Source organism: Salmo salar, chromosome ssa21 (genome assembly GCF_905237065.1).
Source record: "Salmo salar chromosome ssa21, Ssal_v3.1, whole genome shotgun sequence".
Taxonomy (NCBI): domain Eukaryota; kingdom Metazoa; phylum Chordata; class Actinopteri; order Salmoniformes; family Salmonidae; genus Salmo; species Salmo salar.
Window position 1 is genome coordinate 37,092,693 of NC_059462.1, and position 24,006 is coordinate 37,116,698.

The 24,006-nt window shown below is 42.1% G+C and overlaps 1 protein-coding gene across 1 annotated transcript in view; it reads right to left on the minus strand.

Annotated features, from left to right (window-relative positions):
- The window catches only part of LOC106582203 (receptor tyrosine-protein kinase erbB-4), a 236,321-nt gene that overhangs the window by 48,154 nt on the left and 164,161 nt on the right, over positions 1-24,006 (minus strand). Inside the window, exon 18 of the mRNA XM_045704751.1 lies at positions 17,331-17,516. Within this exon, the coding sequence (XP_045560707.1) occupies positions 17,331-17,516 (186 nt within the window). The remainder of the gene's footprint in view (positions 1-17,330; positions 17,517-24,006) is intronic.

Genomic DNA, 24,006 nt, shown 5'->3' on the forward strand with positions numbered 1-24,006 from the left:
CGTGTCTCTCCACTCCAGAACAGTGAGAAGGTTAGGATCATGTCTCTCCACAACAGTGAGAGGGTTAGGATCGTGTCTCTCCACTCCAGAACAGTGAGAGGGTTAGGATCGTGTCTCTCCACTCCAGAACAGTGAGAGGGTTAGGATCGTGTCTCTCCACTCCAGAACAGTGAGAGGGTTAGGATCGTGTCTCTCCACTCCAGAACAGTGAGAGGGTTAGGATCATGTCTCTCCACAACAGTGAGAGGGTTAGGATTATGTCTCTCCAATGCAGAACAGAACAGTGAAAGGGTTAGGATTGTGTCTCTCCACACCAGAACAGTGAGAGGGTTAGGATTGTGTCTCTCCACACCAGAACAGTGAGAGGGTTAGGATCATGTCTCTCCACAACAGTGAGAGGGTTAGGATCGTGTCTCTCCACTCCAGAACAGTGAGAAGGTTAGGATCATGTCTCTCCACAACAGTGAGAGGGTTAGGATCGTGTCTCTCCACTCCAGAACAGTGAGAAGGTTAGGATCATGTCTCTCCACAACAGTGAGAGGGTTAGGATCGTGTCTCTCCACTCCAGAACAGTGAGAAGGTTAGGATCGTGTCTCTCCACTCCAGAACAGTGAGAGGGTTATGATCGTGTCTCTCCACACCAGAACAGTGAGAGGGTTAGGATCATGTCTCTCCACACCAGAACAGTGAGAAGGTTAGGATCATGTCTCTCCACTCCAGAACAGTGAGAAGGTTAGGATCGTGTCTCTCCACTCCAGAACAGTGAGAGGGTTAGGATCGTGTCTCTCCACTCCAGAACAGTGAGAGGGTTAGGATCGTGTCTCTCCACTCCAGAACAGTGAGAGGGTTAGGATCGTGTCTCTCCACTCCAGAACAGTGAGAGGGTTAGATCATTTATATCCACTCCGGAACAGTGAGAAGGTTAGGATCATGTCGCTCCACTCCAAAACAGAACAGTGAAAGGATTAGGATCGTGTCTCTCCACTGCAGTACAGTGATATGCATCTCAGCTTAAAATAAATAACTTTGTTTCTTATCTCATTTATGAGATACAGATGTATTTCCTCACAAAGGAACCATGGCTGCCAACCTACTGTTTATCCCTAAGGCTCTAAGCCAATCAGTGGACAGACACAGCCAATTCAGTTACTGCTGCAGTCTCAATCAAACATAACCATAGGCACACAAGCTGTGAGATAGAGAGAAGAGAGAGAAAGAGAGAGAGAGAAAGAGAGAGAGAAAGATAGAGATAAGGAGAGAGAAAGAGAGAGAGAGAAAGAGAGAGAGCACGCAAGAGAGAGAAATAGAAAATGAAAGTGAGAGATAATACGAACAAAACAATGCACCAGACAGTGAGCGTCTATACTTGACATGCACGTCCATGCCTAGTTCCTCCAGTCCCGGGCGTGGGCCCATACCAGATGGCTGAGTGGTGTAAATATGGCCAACTTGACCCAATGAAACAGATAACAATTGGCCAGACCCATTACCGTTCACGGTTAATTGCATCGCTGTCCGATACGAAGAGAGCCTTGACCGTGTTAAACTCATGACCGCTTACACACTCCATTCACAGTGTAAAATTTGGATTGCTTTTCCTTGCAATCACACCACTCCATGGTTTATATTTCCCAACACATTAACTGTGTGACAGGCGATTCCATGCCACTTGGTTTATGGTTTAGGCTGTTAAATGTATTGAGAGTGTGGTTTAACACTAGAACCGCCTGGCCTTTCAGCCTACAAGTACCCGCTAGAGAACATTGAGAACATTGCCAGGCACCCCTGATAGATGCATATCAAACATAAGCACCAACGCTTGATAAATAGTGCATCAACTACTGTAAAGGATTCATTGCATTAAAATATTTGTGGAAATATATACAAATAAAAATGTACAACAATAGTTATTAGTCTAGATAGAGTCAAGGATATGTTTTGTGTAATTCTACAAAGTCCTAGAAAAAATGTAGGCCTATAGCCTATTTTCATTTCCCTTCCAATAAAAACATTACAGTGTTTCCATTTGATCAACTTTATTTGTAGATTAGATTAGTAATAGAGTTCTAGTAATTAATAAAGTCCAGTTACAGCTTCTGTTGACAAAGTAGAAAAGATAATAATAATACAACCAGCCAGGTTGACAGGTGAAATGATGTGCCGTATTCCTAAACAAAAGCACCAGTGCATGAACAATTGTAAAGGATGAATTGCATAAATAAATATTCATGAAAATATATTCATGACATGATATAAAACAGTAATTTGTTGATTGTATCGGACACTGTATTGTGCCTTTATATCCGTGCTTTTATGCATGAATCAATCTGGTCTTCTCTTTATGCTTGGGGTTCACAGTCAGCACACAGCCATGTGTGAGCAAGCCCCACAAACAAATCAGTTGCATGGCACACAGTTTTATGGGCCTTGTTTCGTGTGCACCTGCCGAAGGTGTTGCATAATCTCTCTGAAGCGGTGGAAGTCCACCTCATACATTTCAGACTAAAATTAATCCACCTCCATGCTCTTTCTGTCGGACACCCCACAAACATACAAGAGTGCAATAAATGCTTTAAGTACTGTGTCCTTTTCTGTGCGCATGAGCGCCAATGCAATCTCTGATGTGCTGCAACATCTGCATGTCCCATAAACTCGTCACCCTTTTCGACCCAAACCGTGCCATCCCTCCCAGACTCATGTCTCACCATGGCAGCTGGGATCACCGTCTCAGTTGACTCTGTTCTGACATCGGAGGCAGAGGCTCAAATCAACATCAAAATCAGTTGAAGATTTCAAACTCAGTGTCCGGTCCTCCATCCAACTCCAACTCATCTAAATTCTGCAGCATTTGCAATACTGTCAGTGCGTCCATTCGTTTGGTTCGGCGTCCATTCATTTGGTTGTATGTTGTACTCAGTGTCTGATTTGACTCTCCAAGAGGAAATTATCAAGTATTTCATAATAAAATAATTAGACCGCCCACAATTCTTAATCAATACACTATTGTTCTAAATTCAATCATCCTCTTCACCCTCCTCATTCAGGTCAATCAAATGCGATCACCCTCTTCACCCTCCTCATTCAGGTCATTGACGTTCTATCTGGTTTCTATCGCCCATTCATCCATTGACAACAGAATAGCATATTTTAATTGTAATTTATTATGTTACTAGTTTTTGCTTAGTAGCCAGAGCAGTACTGTCGTGCCAGTGGTCATGTGCTGAATGCATGGACAGCACAGATATACTTGGAAAAAGAAAGAAATCTAAATGGTTTACTTGCATGTAAGGATTTGATAAAGTGATGCTCCTTTCCATGCATTTGTCAATTACAAGATGTGTCCATCTCTTCATGTACAATTTGACAACTGATAGGCCTAATATTGTCACTCACCGGATGATTGTCAATGTAGTCTTGTCTATAGACTAACTGTTATTATGACTGAAATTAGTTTCGGTATAGTTTAGGTGTAGTTTCGCTGGGCCGGCTGTGCAGGCTGACTGGCATTGTTGTTGTTTTTTCAGGGGGTAGATCAACTTTAATAGTGCAGAAAGATTGTAGATTCCATCAACGTAATTGTCTTCATCATTTCCAATGCTGACTGGCATTGTTTGTTTCCTGCTCATGAACTTGCAAGGATATATTTTTCATTATTGTAAAGGCCTAATGCAACTTGTTAAAATGTTGTTCTAAATGAAGTCAACCTCTTTACCCTTATCATTCAGTTAGGCCTAACTTAAATTTGATTGTGAAGTAACTTGCACAATTATCGCCCATTCCATCCATTTGTCATTCATTCAGAGTTGGCATCGTTTGCTTCCCTCCAGTCATCAACTTGGATATAGTCAAGGATATGTTTTGCAATATTCTAAAGGCCTATTGCAACATGTAGCATCATTTATTTCCCATTATAATACACTTGATTAGTAATAGAGTTACAGTAAATAAAACAATCCCATAACAGCTTCTTTTTACAAACTAAAATGTAAAAGCAAATTGTATTAACGTGGAAGTCGTACAGTCAAATTATTTGCTGCTGATAAATAGGCATAACACAACCTCATCATTACACTATTGTCTTTCTAAATGAAATCAACCTCTTCACCCTCTTTATCATTCAGTTAGGCCTCATTTAAATTACATTGTGAAGTAAGGTCCACAATTATCACCCATTCATCCATTTGTCATTCATTCAGTGAAAAGAGAGAGATGCATTAGCACCTGACTGGGTACCAATGTCCTACAGCACGTTGTCTTGGTGGGTTAAGTTAGGAATAGGTGTGAAAAAAACAAGCAAAAAGGCTATAAATACTTCTCTGTTTCTGATTTCAAAATTCTTACGAATTAGCAATGTAAAATACAAATATTAAGGAAAAGTTAGGAAAGGAGCAGGACATAGCTTTTTGGGGATTCTGGTGTTAAGAGCCTGCTGGTCAGTGGCTCTGTAGTTCATGGTCATGGTTCTGATGACCACTGACCCAGGCTTCACTGAACAACCTGATCCTCTTACCCCTCCCAACCAATCCTTCATACAAGTGGGGATAGGCAGAGCATGCTTTAGAATTTGCATCAGTGAATGTTAGTTATGCTTCGTCTAAGCAGTACACACTCAAATATGTTCAAGTACTCATCCAGACAAGCACGCACGCACACATGCACAGACGCAAACAGTTTAACATTCCAATTTAATTCAGGGGGCTGCGGCAGACAGAATAGTCTGTTCCACAGTGTGTGTGTGTGTGTGTGTGTGTGTGTGTGTGTGTGTGTGTGTGTGTGTGTGTGTGTGTGTGTGTGTGTGTGTGTGTGTGTGTGTGTGTGTGTGTGTGTGTGTGTGTGTGTGTGTGTGTGTGTGTGTGTGGCGGGCTGCTTAGTACTCAGGAAAGCAGATGGAGTAAAAGAGAGAGGGAGAGGACAAAAAGGAGAGAGACACTGATACGCCAGTAAATAGAGACAGAGATAAACAAGAACAGCACAAGCAAGAGAAAAAAGAAGAACATTTGAGGTGAACCCAGGCAGCAGAGATAACACCATGAAGAATAGGGAAGAAACGATCCAGAGAGAAAAAGACAGAAAACTACCGTTCCTTCCAGCCCTTGTGCTTGTAAACACCCAACAGGAATACTGTTCTTTAGAGAGATAATATACTTCTTAAAAGGCCTAACAATACAAGCTCTGAAATACTATGAGGGTACCTGAAAGTATCAGTCAACTTCTCTGGCTCACTGAACAATGCTAAGAGCAAGAGTATATTCTACAACATCTTCCTCTCAATTTTGCACAACAACAGTGTTACTATGAACAAAACACAAACACCCACAGGCACAAGGCCAAAATAGTGTAAGCTTTCAACAGTTAACAACGGTTTCCCTCTCAGGTCCTTATAGTCCTGAGATCCTCCTCTAGAGGGGTGAGAGGTCAATCTCGGTCAGCTGTCGCTCTGCTTAGAGGCACGGAGGATGAGTGACAGGTCTTGCACACGCGAACACATGCATGCACACACACGCACGCACCCACCCACACGTACCCGCACGCACACACACACACACACACACAAACACACACACACACACACACACACACACACACACACACACACACACACACACACACACACACACACACACACACACACACACACACACACACACACACACACACACACACACACACACACACACACACTCACACACACGTCCTTCCAGGTCAGTCAGGTCAGGGTCAAGGCAATTACTGCTACTGTGTGTGGCAGGCAGCTCAATCTGACAGACAGCTAATTGAAAGAAAAGTGTTGGGCTCCTTATTCCTTAATAAGTGCACTATTTTTGACCAGGGCCCATCGGAAATAGGGTGCCATTTGGGACTCAGCCTCCGTGTTCTACTCCTTCACTTTGGGCTCCCGTGTGGCGCAGCGGTCTAAGGCACTGCATCTCAATGCTAGAGGCATCACTACAGACCCAGGTTTGATCCCGGGCTGTATCACTACCAGCCGCGATCGGGAGTCCCATAGGGCGGCGCACAATTGGCCCAGCGTTGTCCGGGTTAGGGGAGGGTTTGGCCAGGGTAGGCCGTCATTGTAAAATAAGAATTTGTTCTTAACTGACTTGCCTAGTTAAATAAAGGTTAAATTAAAATTCACTCCTAATGGCTCCTAAATGGCCATTTAGGCTCCCTGCCTGATAGACTGTGAAGCTGTCCCAAATGGTAATGATGGAGGGAAAAAATCCATACAGTTGCATATACCTCTTGAGGATACCCTAGGATAGGGGGCGCCACAGCGCATTTTGAAAAAAAATCGTTCCCATTTTCAACGGCCTACTAATCAAACTCAGAAGCTAGGGCATGCATATACTTATTATATATGGATAGAAAACACCCTAAAGTTTCTAAAACTGTTTGAATGGTGTCTGTGAGTATAACAGAACTCAAATGGCAGTCAAAACCCCGAGACCGATTGAAACAGGAAGTGGAATTCAGAATTGTGGACTCGACTTCTCATCTTTCCCTATAAATCACACCGTTAACCATGGTTCAGTGAGCACTTCCTATTGCTTCCACTAGATGTCGCCAGTCTTTTCACAGTGGTTTGAGCCTTATACAGTCGAAACTCAGTGAATGATACTCTTTGGAAATTGGTCACAGGGGATGGGCCATCACCATTATGACGCCGGCGGCCATGTCTACCCCCACCTTTGGAATGGGTTTGAAAGACAATTAAATCATCCCCCTCGAATCTTATTGGCTCTCTTGGTGTTACAGGCCCTGAAGATTAATGTTTTACAACGTTTGACATGTTTGAACGAACCTACAGGCGGGAGAATCATTTTATCCGAAACTTCAGCCTGCGCACATCGGAGAATTTGGAGAGAGCCCAAGGACGCACTACCAACAGCAGGCTAATGGAACGTGAAGTATGGACTTTTTCGACCGAAAATACATCTGTTGTGGACCTGGGATGCTTTCTGATGAAGACAACTAAAGGTAGGCGATTATTGACAATATTATACAAGATGAGATGTGACATGCGATTGTGCCAAGATGGCGCCGAGCTCTGTATATTAGCTAATTTTCTGAGTATCGCATCTCCTTTTATCGCAAAGTGTGATTACCCAGTAAAGTTAATTTAAAATCTGGTATGACAGGTGTTCTCAAGAGATATTCAACTCTAAATGTTAGATTGACAATATAAATTTAAAAAATCGTTATCGGATAGTAATTTAGGGAATTGTAGCATTGTTTACTGGGACGCATTTGAGGGGAAATTATTTAGTCAACGTCAGACAGAGATGTAAAATGCTGTTTTTATATATAAATATGACCTTTATTGAACAAAAGAATGCATGCATTGTATAACATGATGTCCTAGGGGTGCCATCTGATGAAGTTTGTAAAAGGTTAGTGCTGCATTTAGCTGTTTTTTGATTATATGTGATGCAAGTGGTTGGTCGGAAAATGGCTATGAAGCTGCTTTTTACGATGGACTCATCTAACATAATCTAATGATTTGCTTTTCCTGTAAAACCTTTTTGAAATCGGACGACGTGGGTCGATTCAGGAGAGGTGTATCTCTAAAAAAATAAAAAATAAATTAATAAAAAAATAAAATAAATATGATTTGTTTTTAATGCTAATTGGCGATATGATTTTTCGCTGGATTTTGATCCCGCTGACGGGATCAGACGCTGGAGAGGATATCTGGATATTATTTGTGACGATAAAGCATATTATATTGTTTTGACAATATACAAAAAGTATTTGCCCCCTTTCTAATTTTCTCTGCTTTTGCATATTTTTTATACTGAATGTTATCAGATCTTTAACCAAAACCTAATATTAGATAAAGGGAACCTGAAATGAACAAATAGCACAACAATTACATACTTATTTCATGTATTTATTTTTTATTTCACCTTTATTTAACCAGGTAAGCAAGTTGAGAACAAGTTCTCATTTACAACTGTGACCTGGCCAAGATAAAGCAAAGCAGTTCAACACATATAACAACACAGAGTTACAGATGGAGTAAAACAAACATACAGTCAATAATATAGTACAAAAATAAGTCTATATACAATGTGAGCAAATGAGGTGAGATAAGGGAGGTAAAGGCAATAAATAGGCCATGGTGGCGAAGTAAATACAATGTAGCAATTAAAACACTGGAATGGTAGATTTGACAGTAGATGAGTGTACAAAGTAGAAATACTGGGGTGCAAAGGAGCAAAATAAATACAGTAGGGCAAGAGGTAGTTGTTTGGGCTATTTACAGATGGGCTATGTACAGGTGCAGTGATCTATGAGCTGCTCTGACAGCTGGTGCTTAAAGCTAGTGAGGGAAATAAGTGTTTCCAGTTTCAGAGATTTTTGTAGTTCGTTCCAGTCATTGGCAGCAGAGAACTGGAAGGAGAGGCGGCCAAAGGAGGAATTGGCTTTGGGGTGACAAGTGAGATATACCTGCTGGAACGCGTGCTACGGGTGGGTGCAGCTATGGTGACCAGCGAGCTGAGATAAGGCAGGACTTTACCTAAATAAATAAATAAATAAAGCTGTAAATAAGGGGGCAATTACTTTTTCACACGGAGGATTTGGGTGTTGCATAACATTGTTAATTAAATAGATAAAATAAGTGTACATTTTTTGTTGTTGTTATTTGTAAACTCAGGTTCCTTTATCTAATGTTAGGATTTGGTTGAAGATCTGATTACATTCAGTATAAAAAAATATTAAAAAATAGAGAAAATCAGAAAGGGGGCAAATGCTTTTTTTATGGCACTGTAGTTGGCTGTACCAGAGAAAGGAGAAAAGAGAAAGAGAAACCTGTAGGTACAATATCTAGGTCTCCAAGGTTGTGTAAACTCAATGTTCAAATAACGTATTTAATTGGGTTTGTGAGAAACCAATTGATGGTGCCATCTGAAGCTGAAAGGAATTTACGCGCTTGGCATAGCAGCCATCTCACCTCATTTGTTGGATATTAGACTGTCGCTGTGATGTAATTATGTGACAAGATCCTTTTCTCTCCTCTGAGGATTTAGGTATGCGAGTGTGTGTGTGTAAGACAGAGAGAGAAAGAGAGAGCGGAGAAGGAAGAGAACGAGAGAAACAGAGAGAGATGAGCACGTGTGTGTGTGTGTGTGTGTGTGTGTGTGTGTGTGTGTGTGTGTGTGTGTGTGTGTGTGTGTGTGTTCAGTCAGAGATGTGTGTGCGTGTGTCCGACGTGTGTGTGTGTGTGTGTGTGTGTGTGTGTGTGTGTGTGTGTGTGTGTGTGTGTATGTATATGTGTCAGAGATGTGTTTGTGTGTGTGTCCGCCGTGTGTGTGTGTATGTATATGTGTCAGAGATGTGTTTGTGTGTGTGTCAGAGATGTGTGTGCGTGTGCCCGACGTGTGTGTGTGTGTGTGTGTGTGTGTGTATGTATATGTGTCAGAGATGTGTGTGTGTTTGTGTGTGTGTCAGAGATGTGAGTCTGTGTGTGTGTGTGTATGTAAATGTGTCAGAGATGTGTGTGCGTGTGCCCGACGTGTGTGTGTGTGTGTGTGTATGTATATGTGTCAGAGATGTGTGTGTGTTTGTGTGTGTGTCAGAGATGTGAGTCTGTGTGTGTGTGTGTGTGTATGTATATGTGTCAGAGATGTGTTTGTGTGTGTGTCAGAGATGTGAGTCTGTGTGTGTCAGAGATGTGTTTGTGTGTTTGTGTGTGTGTCAGAGATGTGTTTGTGTGTGAGTCAGAGATGTGTGTGTGTTTGTGTGTGTGTCAGAGATGTGTGTGTGTTTGTGTGTGTGTCAGAGATGTGTTTGTGTGTGTGTGTCAGAGATGTGTTTGTGTGTGTATCAGAGATGTGTGTGTGTGTGGTCTGGAGCTGTCAGGCTGTCATTTGTCTGTCATTCTGCCCTCATCCATTGTGTGACCTGCCTCCAGTCATCCATCGCCCTACTGTCTCTTCACCCATCCATCTCTTCCTGCCTTTAATTCTGCACTCCGCACTGTGTGTATGTATGCATGTGTGTGTGTATGCGTGCATGCGTGAGTTTGTGTTTGTGTGTGTGTGCACTGGCATGTGTGTGTGTGTAAATCTCTATAACCCTCTCTATTTCCTGCTGTCTGTTTGCACTTAGTGTTTGCTACTGCCTGCTGTCTCGAGGACAGTGAGAAACTTCTGTAACATACAGAGTCACATCGGGATGAAGCATATTCTCCCACCAATTGACTCCACTAGCAGAGCTCCACTATATCAACTAAACTATGCCTGCCCCCCCCTCGAAATAGAGCCAGGGATACACCCAAAGAGATGGACAAAGAAAAAGAGTAAGGGGGAAAAAAGTGAGTGAAGGGATAGAGGGATGGAGTGATGGACAGACGCACCCTGGGGTCTAAATAATGAGGCGGTGAGTGAGATGTTTGTTCACCCCGGGAGACAGAGAGAGAGTGAGAATAGTGTATAGAGAGTGCGAGAGAGAGAAGACAGAGAGAGAGAGAGAGAGAGAGAAGGAGGGCGAAAGAAAGAAAGAAAGAAAGAAAGAAAGAAAGAAAGAAAGAAAGAAAGAAAGAAAGAAAGAAAGAAAGAAAGAAAGAAAGACAGAGAGGTAGGGAGGGAGAGAGAGAGATATATGTTCAGCTTCGGGAGAGATGTTTGCACAGAGAAATGACTTCAAGATGCATTGAGTCTGACAGAATACTAGGAGAGCTTCCATACAATGGGAGATGCATTGAGTTTTACAGAATACTAGGAGAGCTTCCATACAACGGGAGAAGAGGGGACTAGAGAAGATAACTAGTCAATGTCTGCAACGTGCCAACTAAACCAAATAATTGTCAGAGCTAGATAGTGTGAACAAAATGACGACAGCTGTGGTAATAGCCGTCATATTGAAGGTCCATCTGTACGACAGTAATCCTCAGCTGTCTTTAGCTTCACAAGGACATGTACTGGATATGTGAGAGAGTGATGTGATAGAGATAAATACAACAACAGAGGACTGCATATGTTCTGTTAGCAATGTGAACCTCTGTCTATTTTCTAAGATCTCTACCTTCTGTTTAATTCTTTCTGTTCTATTCTAAAAATAGAAATACAGTGATTCTAGTTCTATTTGTTTTAACTAGTTCTATTTGTCCCCATGCAGAATGACTGTGATGCTGATGAGAGAAATGAGACACAAGAGGGGATATAGCTCAGGAGAGATGGAGTAAGGAGGAGGACACAGTGAGAAAGAGAAAGCGTGAGAAGTGGAGATGTAAATAAAAATAGAGAAAAAAGGGAATAAAAAGCTCTGGAGTTAAAAGGACAGGACACACTGTGAGATAGACAGAAAGCCAGGGACATACCTCAAGAAAGAAAGAGAGATGTAGAAGAAAAAGAAAATAAATAAAAAACAGTGCATGGTGGTGGCATATCCCCTGATTAATCTGCTCATTAGAATGTATCCCACGGCTTATTATTCCATTAATAATCCATTGTGTGAAGGGCTGTCTGACGCAGAGATAGACACAAAGAGAGAGAGAGAAAGAGGGATAGAAAGCGGAAGATAGAGAGGCGTCTCACCTCGCCTCCCAGACACAGATTAACTTCCCAGGAGCCTGGGAGCCTGGAGAGTCACAAATTGCCCTGCAGTGAGGGAGCACATTTACCTTGTTGTGTATTGAGTATAGTGGTGGAGGGCACATTAAGGAATGGGAACAGACACTCCCATATCTAGCGTGCACGCCCCATAGGTGTGGAAGTTCACAGTCATCTGCCGACATGGCGTTCATGTTCATTGCCTGCACCATGGAGTAAATAGTCTAAACTTATCTTTCTGTGTCCTTGTTATTGGATTGTACTTTCACCATGTCACGGACATAATACTGGCATCGAAGCGGATTCGGACTGGAATGTTTTGAAGAGGTTTAATGAGTAAACGCCAAAGTGGATTTTCCTTTTTCGACGCTATCATGGCTTTGATTGGGAAGATTGAGGAGTTTGTTAATGAAAAGGATAGCTACTGGGAGGAGTACATTGAAGGCTGGAATGTTTTTTCGTGGATAATGACGTTGATAATGCCAAACAGAAACCCATTGTGCTGCTGAGCATGTTCTCTACATTACGTTCTCTTCTCGCTCCAGCCCTCCCTACTGCAAAGAGTTATGATGATATTGTGGCATCTCTGTCAGACATTGTGCATATATTTCATTTTCATGACTGTAAACAAAAGGCAGATCAGAATATCTCCAGTTTTATTGCTGGGCTGAGCCGGATTTTGGTGCACTGTAATTTTGGAGATCAGCTGGAGCCGATGCTGCATGACAGAATTGTTTGTGGGTATTAGACGAGCCTCTCCGGCGCCTATTGGCTGAGCCCAATATGACATTTAGAGTGGCTGAGGAAAAAGCCTTGGCGGCTGAGACTGCTGCAAATAATGCCCGCCTGCTTCACCCTGAATGACCAGGTCCTCTGGCATTCATCACACTGCACGTAGTGGGCCTGTGTGTGCAGAGGGGGCGGAGTCAAAGTCCAGAGAGGATGTCAGAGCCTGTTTCAGATGTGGGGGGGCCCATAATTCCAACAGCTGTAGGTTTAGTGCTGCAACCTGTCACCACTGTAAATGAAGGGGACATATACACTATATATACAAAAGTATGTGGACACCCCTTCAAATTAGTGGATTCGGCTATTGCTGATGGTTGAACAAAATCAAGCACACAGCCATGCAATCTGCATAGACAAACATTGGCAGTAGAATGGCCTTACTCAGTGACTTTGAACTTGGCACCGTCATATGATGCCACCTTTCCAACAAATCAGGTCGTAAAATCTTTTCCCTGCTAGAGCTAACCCAATCAACTGTAAGTGCTGTGGAAAAGTGGAAACATCTAGGAGCAACAACGGCTCAGCCAGAATTCTTGCAAGACAATGGGGTATTAAGGCAACGGTCACAGGCCCAGTTAAAGATGCGGGGAAGAATTTTGGTGGATGTGAGCTATCGAGGTGACCCCAGCAGAGACCCCTGCAAAACTACCCAGATTCGATTATCAAGGAGCATGAAAAAGCTTTCCAGGGGCATTTTTGCTGCACCCAGTGTTGAGTTCCTGGGGTTCAACGTTGACAAGGATGGCGTACGACCAACCCAGGATAAGGTAAAGGCCATTAAGGAGGCACCTTCTTCCAAGAGCTTCAGTTGTTTCTGGGGCTTCTCAACTTTTACAACTGCTTCCTGCCTGATAAAACTACAGTGTCGGAGCCCCTGTATCACCTACTGGACCAGGCAGCTCCCTGGAGGCTAAATGGCTGCTGCAAGCAGATGGGTTGCTAGCCCACTATGGTCACTATGGTCTGTGATGCGTCTCCATATGGGCTCGTTGCCTTATTGAGTCACGTGGAATCTGATGGTCGTTAGGCACCTGTGTGCTACACATTTAGGACCTTAAATGTCACTGAATGGAACTATGCACAGCTGAATAAAGAGGCCCTGGTGATCATTTTTGCTGTCAAGAAGTTCCATCAGTACTTGTCAGGTCACCATTTTGTGGCCTACACTGACCACAAGCCCTTGCTGGGCTTGCTTCACATCTGCTGAGTTTAAAGAGTTATGTTGGGCAGAGCAGAATCAGATGTCACAACAGCCCCATATCACCCATCCTCCAATGGCCAAGCTGAACACATGGTTCAGACAACCAAGGAGGCTCTGTCTGGGATCTCAGTGGGTGACTGGCAGACCCGACTGTCAAGATTCCTGCTGTCTCATCATGTTACACCCGCGGCTACTACTGGGAAGAATCCAGCCGAGCTGTTAATTAACAGGCGATTGACAACTGCCTTAGACTGGCTTAGACTGGCTGCACCTGGACTTCGCAAGTGAAATGGGTCTAAGGCAGGAGGATGATGCAGACAGGGGGCCACGGTCATTTAAGGCATTTTGAACCTGACGAGCTACCCTGGAGGCCCTAAGTGAGTCCCTGCAGTCATGGAAAAAGCCATTGGACCGGTCTCTTACAGGACTCGGACATCTGACGGTCAGGTGCACCGACGCCATGTGGATCAGCTGCTGGGCCTGGAGGCAGCAGCCCCTTTTGCTGCCACCTCCTTCCTCCCAGGCCTGGATGCTCTGGACACCACTCCTTTAGGTGGCATAAGAGTGCCAACTCCAGAGCCAAACCCTGATACTCAGCCCCAACTTGCAGCTGAGCCCTCTCCAGCCGCAATTGGGGTGCCCACTTCACAAGCACAGAGGCTGCCGCCAGAGACTATTCTGGCACCTCCCTCACCACGCCCAGTTAGGATGTGCCGTCCTCCCCAACGTTATGGGGAACCCATTATGTGACTGGAGGAAAGGAGTGTTGTGTATTGAGTATATTGGTGGTGGGCACAGACACTCCCATATATAGTATGCGCGTCAATTTCTTAAAAATTAGCAATTCAGTTACATATGACTTCTCCCATAGTGAGGCCTAACCACAGAGTGTATAGAGAAATGGTATGCTGTCTCTATCTGACCTCATTACCTCGGGCCCCTGAGGGTCCACTGACTCACCCCTAGGAGAAGGCCTTTACAACCATCACAGCCACTGCCTTAGAAACACCTGGTCTCAGTCTCAAATGGCTCCCTGTTCCCTACATTGTGCGGTTCTTTTGACCATGACCCTGTAGTGCAGTGTTGAGATGTGATGTGTCTGTATCTGTTGTATCCTGTAGTGAATTTGCTGTTGTATTGATTTATTGAATTATAATGTTTGTGAGTTGTTTGTTCTCAGGGCACCATTGTGAATGAGACGCTGGTCTCAATTGGGTTGCTCTGAATAAATGAAAGTGAAATACAATACAGAGAATAGGGCAACGCTTGGGAAAGCAGCCTTCATGTATGCTTTCCCTGTGCAATGTAAAGTAATAAATAAGCACTTTATTGGGGTACATATATTTGTCATTTAGTAGTGGCTTTTATCCAAAGCGACTTACATTCATGAGAGCATGCGTTTTAAACATAAGGTTGGTGGCAGGAATTGAACCAACTATCCCAGTGCTGTAAGCACTGTGCTCTACCAACTGAGATACAGTGGACCAGAACATTTTGTAGGCCTACAGCAAGTGTTGTTCTTTTTTATTCCTAACGGTAACTAATGCTTTAAAAGTTTATGGTAGAAAACTCCCACCTTTATCCCTCAACAGTGCCATTTCTATGAGCAAAAGGCATATTTTGTCTAAGATATTAAATCTACAAAAGAGTCTGCAGCGAGTGCCCTGCGTAACATTTTGGTTTGGGGCTGTGGGGTTGCAGTGGGGGTGTGAGACAGGGTCTCTGTGTGTATGTGTCAGTAAAATGATTCTGAGCAAACAGTATGGTCCAATACCTCCAGACCCAAGGTGATGTGAGCTGCTATCTTATTTACTTGTCTTTAAATTCAGAGGAATCAATTTGAGTCCACTGCCCTCGGAACTAAACATCCTCCTAGGAGGAAGATGTACAGAGACAGACGTCTTCTTCACCCATCCAAGGATAGGAGGGGTGCATTTAATTCACTTGGCTTATTATCTCCTGGGGAGGTGCCAGGTTAAATTGGTAGAGCATTCTCACTCATGGGTGCAACAAATATAGCCCCTAACAAGGCACTCCTCCAAATATGTTAATGAGACAGAAACAACAATACCCTGCACCCACTAGTGGATATGATACAGTACTGTATTATGTCGGGTGAAATTATAGAAAATTCAAGGAGAGGGGGTACAAAAATGATCAGATTAATATTGCCATTGAGAAAATTCAAAACAAAACGAGACATGACCTTTTTAAAGGTCAGTCTCGCAAAAAGACGCATTCTTGCATTCTAACTACCCGCTATTCAAAGTGCTCTGAACAAATTAAGGGAATCGTTCACAAACATTGGTACATTCTAAAATCCGATGATGGTCTCGGTAATGTGTTTTCGGACCTTCCCTTGGTCGTATTCTCGTGGGGCAGAAATCTTAGAGACCAATTGGTACACTGATTTACCACCCCAAGACATTCCTGAACAATGTCTATTTGCGCCCCTACTGGATGGAAATTACAAGTGTAATGGTAAATGTAGATCCTTCAAACACCCACAAACAGGGAAATCGATCCCAATCAAAGGTGTTATTACGTGCTCCACTAAGGCAGTTATTTATCTTATAACTTGTCCTTGTGGTAAAAATGATGTGGTTAAAACAAAGCGTGAATTAAAAGTACGTATCTCAGAGCATCGTAGCACCATTAGGTGCAAAAACTCGACTTACCCAGTTGCAACTCACTTTTTGGAAGCAAACCACTCGATTTCGTCTCTGCGTTATATTGGTATCGAACATGTCCCCCTCCATAGGAGAGGGGGTGACCTTGATAATTTAATGTCAAAATGAGAGGCTGCCTGGATCTTTAATTTAAAAACCCTTGCTCCCTTTGGTCTCAACGTAGACTTTGATCTGAAGCCATTCTTGTGATTATTTGTAATTGTTTGTAAGCTTGTGTAGTCAAAAATGAATCTATTATTGTATGCTATCCATTTGTTTTTTTGTATGCTGTTCTTTGTATGCCATTTTATAATTTGAGAATTAACCAATGATATTAGGCCATACTTGGCCATGATTACAGACACCTGTGTGTGTCTTTTGACACAATATAAACGAGTTACCCTGCAGTGTTTGGGATCATACCCTGATGAAGACAGCTTGTCTGTCGAAACGTTGGACATTACATTTTTGCATCTGAGCTCCTAGAGTGTGCGGCTTTCCTTTATTTTCGGGTGGAATTACAGTACCATTCAAAATACAGCAGTTTTCCCACAATGCACCATTATTTATAGCAGGGATCATCAACTAGATTCAGCTGCGGGCCAATTTTTTTCATGAGCGCACGGTCGGGCGGCGGAACATAATTACAAATAATTTGTAGACTGCAAATTGACCGCAAGAAGCCCAAACAGATATCATATTTTACTAAAACATCATTTCCAACCTTGCTTACATTTGTATACGTTCATGTTTCTCTCTATTATGCGTGGGAATACTTAGGAACAGATTTCTTAAATTAAAATCACTTGGAGCTGATTTCCTGGTGTTTTTACAGTCTTATGTCCAACAATTATACTTTTTTTGCTCTGAAAACTTGGGGGACAAAATAAAACCATTGGCCCGCAGGCCGCCTGCTGGGTAACCCTGACCTACAGTATGCTGCATTTTTTTTTTTATTGTTGATAATATCTAAAATTACTGTATAAATTACAGTTTTCCAATACAGTGTGGGTAAGTAGAGTATGAGATACATATGAAAAAGGAGCACAAACAGAACGTTTCTAAGATTGCACTCAAGCTCCCAGACAAGATTTGACCATTACAGGTGAGTCTTACCTTGGCGATCTGGACACACCAGTTGAGTAGCAGCTGGGAGCCGATCTTGTCCTTGTATTCGTGGACGTAATCGAGCAGGCAGCCATGGGGCATGAGCTGGGTGACCAGCTGGATGGTGGGGCTCAGGCAGACCCCCAGGAGACGGACCAGGTGGGGGTGTTCCATGCTGGCCATGATCAGAGCCTCCTGGGGAACACACACAGGAACTCAGGCCCATGCAGAGACCATACAGTACATTCACCAATTTTGTCAAAATGTTGTTATTAACATAGCCTTGTTCTGTCCAATGTTCTCTACCTATATAGTACTCAAAATACGCCAATTCATCTTAAGTTCAAAATAATACAATATAAAAATTGCTGGCAACCATTCAAACCAGGGTTCGGAACTTTAAAGGGAGTGCACCACTTATTTCTCAATGCCAGAAACACATAAAACAGTAACTTAGAGCACCCCAAGTAAACATTCCCAAATTACAAACTCTTAAATTAGTTGTTATAATATTATGTTGTTCTAAAAGTTGGGTTTGAGGTTCTCTAAATCAGCTCTAACTTAAAAACTTCCACAATGCCCCGCAGTCAGCATCACACAATGAATAAAAAACAGTAAAAAGTGGGATACATTTGTTGAGAATGAAGTGGGCGAATTGGGCGTCTAATTGTCAATCTGCGGGGCACATTTATTTCATGACACCTTCCACGGCTACCATGGAAGGAGTGCTTCAGCAAGAAGTTTCTTCTCAAAGTGGATGCTGTCCCTACCATCAATGTGGCTTATAAAGCAACTCATGCAGCACCAGCAGAGATCGAGCATTATCATGGACTTCAGTGAGCATGAAAGTCAACTGGGTAAGTGAAAGAGATAGCTTGCTATGCTAACATTAGCTAGATATAGTGCATTTAGCTCACGTCTTCAGTCTAAATAACACTGATAAAACTAGCCAAATGTAAACACGTCTGCCAGCTGTTGGTAGCTAACAGCTGATGCTGTCATACTATAGATCAGGGATGGGCAGCTGCTTTTGTAGGCCTGCGGATACATTTCCAAAAACCCCAAAACATATGTATATATATATATATTTTTTTTACATTTTAGGAAGTCAGTTGGGTTCTCAACTTAATGTTAAGAGTTAAAATAGTAGAATATACAAGGTGTAATTTCAAAACTTAGTTGTGAGTCAGCAGTTTTCCACTGACAGTCACTCAATTAGCCCATGTCAATTTTTTTTGGGGGGGATTGGTAAATTAGACTAGCCAGAAATACAACAAACTATTTGCAGCATTACTGCAAAATGGAAGAGGAAAGTGGAAGGGGAAAAAGTAAGGAACTTGTCTGTCGGCCCTGCATTTAAGAACATCATTGGTTAAAATTGTGATAAACTAAAAAGTATACCAGTTTCATTTCAGGACCAAAATATTTACAGCCGTGCCATATACAGTTGAAGTCGGAAGTTTACATACACTTAGGTTGGAGTCATTAAAACTTGTTTTTCAACCACTCCACACATTTCTTGTAGTTGTAGACCTCCACAAGTCTGGTTCATCCTTGGGAGCAATTTCCAAATGCCTGAAGGTACCATGTTCATCTGTACAAACAATAGTACGCAAGTATAAACACCATGGGACCACGCAGCCGCCATACTGCTCAGGAAGGAGATGCGTTCTGTCTCCTAGAGATGAACGTACTTTAGTGTGAAAAGTGCAAATCAATCCCAGAACAACAGCAAAGGACCTTGTGAAGATGCTGGAGGAAACAGGTACAAACGCATCTATATCCACAGTAAAACGAGTCCTATATCGACATAACCTGAAAGACCGCTCAGCAAGGAGGAAGCCACTTCTCCAAAACCGCCATAAAAAAGCCAGACTATGGTTTGCAACTGCAAATGGGGACAAAGATCGTACTTTTTGGAGAAATTTCCTCTGTTTTGATGAAACAAAAATAGACCTGTTTGGCCATTGTCGTGGACAAATCAGAATTAGTTGGGTAACATAGATAATTAAGATGTTTTATTAGTATAATATGCTTATTTGAGGTACTTGTCATTAGAAAGTGTCCATTGGACTCTGGTGTCTTTTCAGTTGCACGTCTACCTTAGCTGGGGCTCAGACACTTGGGGCCCAGAGAGGGGAGAGGTCAGATTTGTCTTCATATGGGAATGTGTCTTTACTTATTCTTAAACCATGTGAAAGGATGGCGTGATTAATGGGGAACCAATGACTTGTCTCCACAATGTCTGTGAGCAAGTCACTCCCTCCTTTTCTTTACTGTGGGGAGGATTATGACAGTAAATGGACCCTTGTATGTCCTCTCTTAGATCTCACACTTATCCTGGGATATTATATGGCCTAGAGGCTCACTCCCCCCAGTGAGCCTGTCCAGGAGTGGGGTCAAGAGGGGGTTTGCTTGAGATGGGAGTATCTAGAGTTGACAATTGATATATGCCATTGGATGAAATAGTTCTGTTCAATACCGTACCAGGGAGGGACGGTTCTAAGGAGACCAGATACTGGGCTATACCATTAATCCAGTTGACATAGCAGTTACTGTCTGATGTGTTTTATTGATATCTGTCATACAAAACTTAACCTTTGTGAACTGTTACTAAGTATCTGTGGTTTGTCAATGTACATTGAAGGGGGTGTATCGTTGCTATAAAAGATCCCTGTAGCCATTGGGTAATCACCTTGTTCAATGGTTCATTCGAGAGAGTGCATTATTGGGGGTAAAGAACTTTTGCAAAAGTATCTTAACCTGTTGGGTCTAGGGGGCAGCATTTGCACGTCTGGATAAAAAAAATGTACCCGATTTAATCTGGTTACTAATCCTACCCAGTAACTAGAATATGCATATACTTATTATATATGGATAGAAAACACTCTAAAGTTTCCAAAACTGTTTGAATGGTGTCTGTGAGTATAACAGAACTCATTTGGCAGGCAAAACCCTGAGACATTTTCTGACAGGAAGTGGATACCTGATGTGTTGTATTGACTTTAAACCTATCCCATTGAAAAACACAGGGGTTTAGGAATATTTTGGCACTTCCTATTGCTTCCACTAGATGTCACCAGCCTTTACAAAGTGTTTTGAGTCTTCTGGAGGGGAGATCTGACCGAACAAGAGCCATGGAACGATGATGGCCCATTAGACACCTTGCGCGAGTTCATGTTGGGTACCCTCGTTCCAATACGTTATAAAAGAGTATGCATTCGTCCACCTTGAATATTATTCATGTTCTGGTTAAAAAGGCCCTAATGATTTATGCTATACAACGTTTGACATGTTTGAACGAACGGAAATATATTTTTTCCCCTCGTTCATGACGAGAAGTCCGGCTGGCTTACATCATGTGCTAACGAGACGGAGATTTTTGGACATAAATGATGAGCTTTTTTGAACAAAACTACATTCGTTATGGACCTGTGATACCTGGAAGTGACATCTGATGAAGAGAATCAAAGGTAATGGATTATTTACATAGTATTTTCGATTTTAGATCTCCCCAACATGACGTCTAGTCTGTATCGCAACGCGTATTTTTCTGGGCGCAGTGCTCAGATTATTGCAAAGTGTGATTTCCCAGTAAGGTTATTTTTAAATCTGGCAAGTTGATTGCGTTCAAGAGATGTAAATCTATAATTCTTTAAATGACAATATAATATTTTACCAATGTTTTCTAATTTTAATTATTTAATTTGTTACGCTGACTTGACTGCCGGTTATTGGAGGGAAACGATTTCCTCAACATCAATGCCATAGTAAAACGCTGTTTTTGGATATAAATATGAACTTGATAGAACTAAAAATGCATGCATTGTCTAACATAATGTCCTAGGAGTGTCATCTGATGGAGATTGTAAAAGGTTAGTGCATCATTTTAGCTGGTTTTATGGTTTTGGTGACCCTGTCTTTGACTTGACAAAACATTACACACAACTCTTGTAAATGTACTGTCCTAACATACTCTAAATTTATGCTTTCGCCGTAAAACCTTTTTGAAATCGTAAAACGTGGTTAGATTAAGGAGATGTTTATCTTTCAAATGGTGTAACATAGTTGTATTTTTGAAAAATTTGAATTTTGACATTTATTTGGATTCAAATTTGCCGCTCTTGAAATGCACCTGCTGTTGATGGAGTGCACCACGGGTGGCACGCTAGCGTCCCACCTAGCCCCAAGAGGTTAAGTATTAAAGATGTAGTTTAACTCGGACTGGTGTGTTTGTAACTCCTCATTTGGTAATGCGGAAATTAGCCACCACACCATAATGACCTTCGTTATGTTTGGAGGAAAAAGGGGGAGGATTGCAAGCCGAAGAACACCATCCCAACCATGAAGCATGGGGTTGGCAGCATCATGTTGTGGTGGTGCTTTGCTGCAGGAGATACTGGTGCACTTCACAAAATAGATGGCATCACGAGGAAGGAAAATGATGTGGATATATTGAAGCAACATCTCAAGACATCACTCAGGAAGTTAAAGCTTGGTTGCAAATGGGTCTTCCAAATGGACAACGACCCCAAGCATACTTCCAAAGTTGTGGCAAAATGGCTTAAGGACAACAAAGTCAAGGTACTGGAGTGGCCATCACAAAGCCTTGACCTCAATCCTATAGAAAATTTGTGGGCAGAACTGAAAAAGCATTAGCGAGCAAGGAGGCCTACAAACCTGACTCAGTTACACCAGCTCTGTCAGGAGGAATGGGCCAAATTTCACCCAACTTATTGTGGGAAGCTTGCTGAAGGCTACCCGAAATGTTTGACCCAAGTTAAACATTTTAAAGGCAATGCTACCATATACTAATTGAGTGTTTGTAAACTTCTGACCCACTGGGAATGTGATGAAAGAAAGAAAAGCTGAACTAAATCATTCTCTCTACTGTTATTCTGACATTTCACATTCTTAAAATAAAGTGGTGATCCTTACTGACGTTAGACAGATAATTTTTACTAGGATTAAATCTCAGGAGTTTAAATGTATTTGGCTAAGGTGTTTGTAAACTTCCGACTTCAACTGTAGATTGTAAAATAGTTGGGACAAGATTTTTGAAAAACCAATTCCATGGCGCATGGTTTATGAATTGATACGCAAAACGACACCGTTTTTTTTTCAATTTAAATGATTATACTAAATTCTTGCAACCAGTAGACTGTTATTTATATGGGGGATACAACCTTCCCAGCTCTACAGATTTTGCTGCAAAGAGACAGAATCATTAGATCATTTGTTTTGGTACTGTCCATGTGTAGCTTGTTTTGGTCGCAGGTCCAGGAATGGCTGAAGAATTGCAATATTTACCTGGAGCTAACCCTACAGATCGCACTACTGGGTGATCTGAAAAGTCATAGTCAATCAATCAATTATATAATAATACTTTTAGCAAAAATGTTTATTTTCAATTTACAATCTGTAGAAACAATGAGAATCGAAAGGTTCAGATCTTTCATGAAACATCACATTACAGTTTAAAAATATATGTCAAATATAAATCCAAAATGGATGGTGTTAAGAGATAGATGGGAGGGGTTGAATGGAGCTGAAGGTTGGGATTAATAACAACAAATAATGACAAGATAACTAAAGTAAAACATATTGTGTCCGTAAAGCGTATATGGGTTAAGAACTTTTGTGAAAAAGCACAGTTTGAAAGATACATTTTTTTAGAGTGGACTTTTATTGTCCCCAGCACAAGGTGCACCTGTGTAATGAGCTAGCTGTTTAATCAGCTTCTTGATATGCCACACCTGTCAGGTGAATGGATTATCTTGGCAAGGAGAAATGTGTGCACATCTTTGGGGGCTGAGAAATAAGCTTTTTGTGCGTATGGAACATTTCTGTGATATTTTATTTCAGCTCATGAAACATGGGACCAATACTTTACATGTTGCATTTATATTTTGTTCAGTGTAGCTAAGTTTGTCACTGGTATGCACTTGGGAGGAGAGAATGTACTTTCTGTTTCATCTGCTGCTGGCTTGCTAATCATTATAAACTGGGTAGTCTGAGCCCTGAATGCTGACTGGCTGACAGCCATGGTAAAGCAGACCATATACCACGGATATGAGAAAACATATTTTTGCTGATCTAATTACATTGGTAACCAGTTTATAATAACAATAAGGCACCTCGGGGGTTTGTGGTAGATGGCAAATATACCACAGCTAAGGGCTGTATCCAGGCCCTCCACGTTGGGTCGTGCATAAGAACAGCCCTTAGCCATGATATATTGGCCATATACCACACTCCCTGGGCCTTATTGTGTAAATATACAACACCAACACATAAATATACTACATGACAAAAAGTATGTGGACACCTGCTTGTCGAGCTCATTCCAAATCCATGGGCATTAATATGGAGTTGGTCCCCTCTTTGGTTCTATTCAGCCACAAGAGCATTAGTGAGGTCGGCCATTGATGTTGGGAAATTAGGCATGGCTCGCAGTCCGCGTTCCAATTCATCACAAAAGGTGTTAGATGGGGCAGAGGTCAGGGTTCCGTGCAGGCCAGTCATGTTCTTCCACACAAATCTCTTCCCCAAACTTTTGCCACGAAGTTGGAAGCACAGAATGGTCTAGAAAGAATATAATTTTATGCTTTAGCGTTAAGATTTCCTTTCACTGGAACTAAGGGGCCTAAACCAAACCATATAAAACAGCCCCAGACCATTATTC